This window comes from Homalodisca vitripennis, chromosome 2, assembly GCF_021130785.1.
Source record: "Homalodisca vitripennis isolate AUS2020 chromosome 2, UT_GWSS_2.1, whole genome shotgun sequence".
Lineage (NCBI taxonomy): Eukaryota > Metazoa > Arthropoda > Insecta > Hemiptera > Cicadellidae > Homalodisca > Homalodisca vitripennis.
Window position 1 is genome coordinate 60,098,153 of NC_060208.1, and position 5,039 is coordinate 60,103,191.

General features: G+C 28.9%; 1 protein-coding gene across 1 annotated transcript; it reads left to right on the forward strand.

Moving 5' to 3' along the window:
* The first annotated feature begins 328 nt into the window (after positions 1-328).
* On the forward strand, positions 329-3,752 carry LOC124356261 (protein catecholamines up-like). The gene is made up of 5 exons (XM_046807447.1): positions 329-460; positions 1,143-1,272; positions 2,403-2,477; positions 2,597-2,674; positions 3,634-3,752. Exons 2-5 carry the CDS (start codon positions 1,167-1,169, stop codon positions 3,666-3,668), a joined length of 294 nt encoding a protein of 97 aa, XP_046663403.1. The 5' UTR covers positions 329-460; positions 1,143-1,166; the 3' UTR covers positions 3,669-3,752.
* Positions 3,753-5,039: the final 1,287 nt, after the last annotated feature.

Below are 5,039 nucleotides of genomic sequence, written 5' to 3' on the forward strand. Positions count from 1 at the left end.
CAAGACTAAAAATGCCATTTAATAGCCTTGGACCAAATGTTCCCAAAGAAATTTTTGGAGGAAATTCGTTCATAGAGCCTTCGTTCAGTGCTTGAAAGAAATTTATTTTAATATTTATAAAATCATATATAGAAGATTTTATAACTATACACGAACAATGTGTTTTAATGTACTTTCCTGAAAGAAACACATTTATAATGATATGGTTATAATTCTTTCAATTATACGAAAACAAAGGTATAGGTAAGAATACGTTGTTTCAATGGCTGAATTTAAAGTGAATAAAGTCTATTGAAACTAAAATTATAATTGTAAAGATCTTGTTATTCCCAATTTTGTATAGTAATCAGGCGAATCCAATATACGATAATAATACAGACAATAGGACCATTGTTTTGGTGGTTCATAAACCTTCTCGTCATTCTTTTTCTCTGTCAAACACCACGTCTCTCTGACTTAGGTAATATTTAACCCATTTTATTTTATTGTTTTAGTTTGTTTAATAACTACTCTACTGTCAAATAATAATTTCCAGAAATTAAATTTATATTCACTTCTAAATATGTATACACAATTTATAGATCTTCTAGTACGATGATATAAGTTTTAAAATCTATAGTTATATTTACTGCGATTAATAAAATCATTGGGGTATTGTAAAAGCTTATCCTAACCAACCTGTTGCTTAAATTTATGGGATATAGAGAAGAATTATAACATAGGTTTCTACTTTATTAGTGGCGAAAAAAGTATTATCTTTTTATATCTCATTAATTTATCTCCATCTTAAATGCACTGGTAATAATGCAGGGAGCTACAAATGTTTTTAAAATGTTAAAAAATAGATTTTAAAAATTACGTAGCCATCCATTTAAAAATTAATATTCTCTTAAAATGTTTTGAACGATTTAAATGTATTAGATATTTCATATAATACTCGTAAGTACATCAATTATTGTATGGTATAGAGTTTTAGTTAATAAAAACATAATAAACGTTTATAGGGTCGGAGCAAAGATGTTGCTATACAAGTAACTAAAAGTACACCATCAACATCATGCTTATAGATTATAAAGCATAAACTAACCTCGTGAACTTAATCATAGAATTTATTGTTTTTTTTTTTTTTTGTATATTTTCAGAAATTAAACCATCTTAGAGCAAGTATGTGGGCTGTTCTGATTCTTGCTGTTTTCGTATCCATGGCCTGCCTGCCTGAGGGTGAAGCTCACCCGTTAAATTCAATAGGGCGATATTATACCTTACATGAAGGTAAATTCAAATAAAAATGTTATCGACCGATATATTTACAGTAAAGAACACGCTAATAAATAATTCATATGTAGCACAAATTGATGGCTAGTGAAAAATAATAAACAACACACAATAAATATACTTCACCTCAATGTGGAATTGGTTTTGAATTATTTCCAGATCTATATATATATATATATATATATATATATATATGCGATTCAATGTTTTTGAAATTATATATATATATATATATATATATATATATATATATATATATATATAATAGAAAAGCACGCTAATAACGTTGGTTTCTTTTTGTGAAATAAATAATAATTCAAACCCGAATCTCTCATTTGCTGGGTGAGTGCGCTACCACCACAACACAGAGGCCTTAGTTTTAACGATACAATTATGTTGTATTTGACAGTTTCGGTCACATCTGTTTTTCAATAACTAATCAAACATATGCTTTGTTAATAAAATACAAAATGAAAGTTTTAGAAAGATATGGATTATAAGTGCATAGTACATCAATACTGTGTAAATTATTCTTTCTTGTGTATGAAACATTTTTCCTATAGGTTTAGGAATTTAGAATTGAGACCATACAAAAAAAGAAATGAATTTAGTATTGAATAAAGTTATAAGATGATATAATTTATAATCTCTCTCTCTCTCCCTCCCTCTCTCCCTCTCTCTCTCTCTCTCTCTCTCTCTCTCTCTCTCTCTCTCTCTCTCTCTCTCTCACTCTCTCTCTCTCTCTCTCTCTCTCTCTCTCTCTCTCTCTCTCTCCCAATCCACAGTGATGCACCACTTACGAATGCAACATTTCAGGTTAAGTTTAAAATGCTCAGACTTTAAATGGAACCTAGCCATGAAACAAAGTAAATATATCACTTAAGTTTGTGATATTGAAAAATGACTTATTCTGTTTGTAAAATTGTATAGAGCTTCAATTTTTACCAAGGTTTTTACCTAAGAAGTGACCCATTTTACACACTTAAAGAAATTTAACTGTTCTTTATATAAACAGACCAATATTTGAAACACTATATAAAAAAATCCACGCTTTGGTACTAACAATTGTTATCAAAACAACGAGTATATCTGTGTTATAATCCAGTAAAAATGCGTTTTGTAACCAGATCATGGACACCACGCCCATAGACCAGAACATGATGAGGACGACTTCTTCAATCATGACAGACCTTTACATTCGGGTAAGTTAATGCAATACCTTATACAAATTTAAAATTTGGAAAGTTTTCTCGTCACAAATGCAACGCTTTTACTCACTTACTTTTAGTGGTAAGCTAGTGATAATATGGCTTGTTTTCAGAACATGGCCACGACTCCCACAGCTTTGACCATGACGATGGCGCATCGTACAGTGGTTTCCTACCTCCTTTACAACATAGTATGTAAAACAGTCTATCTATCTATCCTAGCTATCAACACAACAGATATGAAACTACGGCCAACGTTGTAAACATCATAATTTATTTTTAGTTATAAGAATGTGCCAGATTTATTATATTATAATGTGATTTCCAGATAGTCTTCATTACTATACAAAATCAGCATTTCTCAAATAAATTAGAAAATATAATATATTACATATCAAGTGTTTAGCACAATCAATTAGTTTTTTGTTAAACTAAATGTTATCTAAATATAATATAGGTTTAATAAAACTTACGAACATATTTTCTCATACACTACAAATCATAAATTGCGTAGGCATATATAACTTATAATAATTATTTGTACGTGATAAAATGAAAGAAATATTTGCTACTAAAATGCTCATATTCTAGTCACAATTTAGGGCAGAATACTACTGTAACCATGGTTTGTTACACGAGTCATGAGTCATTTTTCACCACGTAACTTTAAAGAATTCTTTGATATGTAATTGCATTCTTTAAAAACTTTTAAAACATTTTATTTATTTATTTATTTATTTTGACTTATAAATAGCTACAGGTCATCAGTTACCTAAATTAGCTATATTAAATAAAACAAAAATTAAACAAAAATTATACTATCCTCTAACCTAAGTGCAGTGCAAATTACAATAAATTAATAATTATACTAGCTCAAAAAACAAAATGAACGATGTTATTCTTAACAATAGAGGAAAAAAACTTTCACCTTGAAATAAATAACATGCACAACATCTTAAAATTATATAAGAATTAAATTGACAGAGCAAAATGAAACACTTCTAAACAAACAAATAATATCTAGATTGGTTACATAAATAACATACAAAAAATCCTACAAATAATCCAAAAACAACTTATTGGTAAGAATACTAAGAATTAAACAAGAAATTTTAAATTGTCTTGTAATATTATTCTTGTTCGTTTACAGATTTTGGCATCGTATCTGGGTACGGCAGACGTTAGACAGTCCGCCGCTACTACATAGATGAAGTATATGTCCGTTTAATTGTTGGGTTGTATTATTTAATTATATTTAAATAAGTCGTTTGACTATATTTTATTTCAGAAAACTATAACCCTGTAAATGAACTTCCATATACAAATATAAAGTCAAAAGCAGTTTTTTAAAATACCTAAAACTATTTTCACAAAATCCTTGAACGTAAAAATATATTTTTTACCATCAAACTTAATAGCCCTAATCTTTGAACTCAAAATATATAAATGATTTAAATTCCAGCCATGAAAACCTAGATGTGGATTTTAGACTCATAGAGGAATCTAAATAATTCCTTAACTGTTCAATTAATATAACATAAAATGAAAGGCAATATAGTTTTTTACTCTCATTTATACAATACTACTTGTCCATTAAGGTGAAATATTGTCCAAAGGTTAAATCGGTAAAAAATACACTCTTAGAATATGGATGACTATCATTTTCCATTGATAGAAGTAATGAATATGTTTTTCAGTGCTGGCGGGTAAGACTCTGTTCAGGCTCATAAAAGCTTATATTATTCCCAGGCTGGACAACAAACAAATAATATAGTGCGTCAGAACTTAGAGAGCAATACTTTGTACCGTAATTCATCATGTTTACATATATTTATACTTTTCAAGGATACAAAAGAGAACACCCACGAGCCAGTTGGCCCGCAATACGGCCATATGTTTCCCACAGGGAATAAATTGATTATACGTATTTAAGATGTATTTTTTGTTATCTTGCAGGAAATTTTAAAAGACAATAGGTAATATTTTGTTTAAATTTGGAATAAAATATGGAATTATTACAAAATATAATTAATACTACGGGTAACTATAAAAAAAACTATGATGCTTGTTATTTTTAATTCTTCCCTTTCTAAATTACCATAGGACTCATTCATATTATATAAAAAGTGCTCTTTTTTAAGAAAGCTATAAGACTGTACCTTTACCTTTAGAGACCTCTACATGGCCTAAAATAGTGAAGCTACTTTCCAATAAAAAATGCATGGAATACAAATTAGAATACCTTCCAACGCCTATCACCTATCTAATGAGTACTATGCCACTGAGAAATTATACGCCTATAACGTCAACTATTACCAAGATAGCACTCATCAGGAAACATACAAATGCTAGCTGGTAAGTGGACTGTTAGCCGTTTTAGAACGCAGAAACATTATTTTCAATTAACTTCTCTTTATTATTATGTTACGTATGTATCAACAACATGAAACGTATAGCTATTCTGGATTAGAACGTTTACATTAAAGATAACTTTAAACGGTTCAATGTAATTATACCTTTGTCAAGCTCATATACAAATTTACCCAAAGATGTATA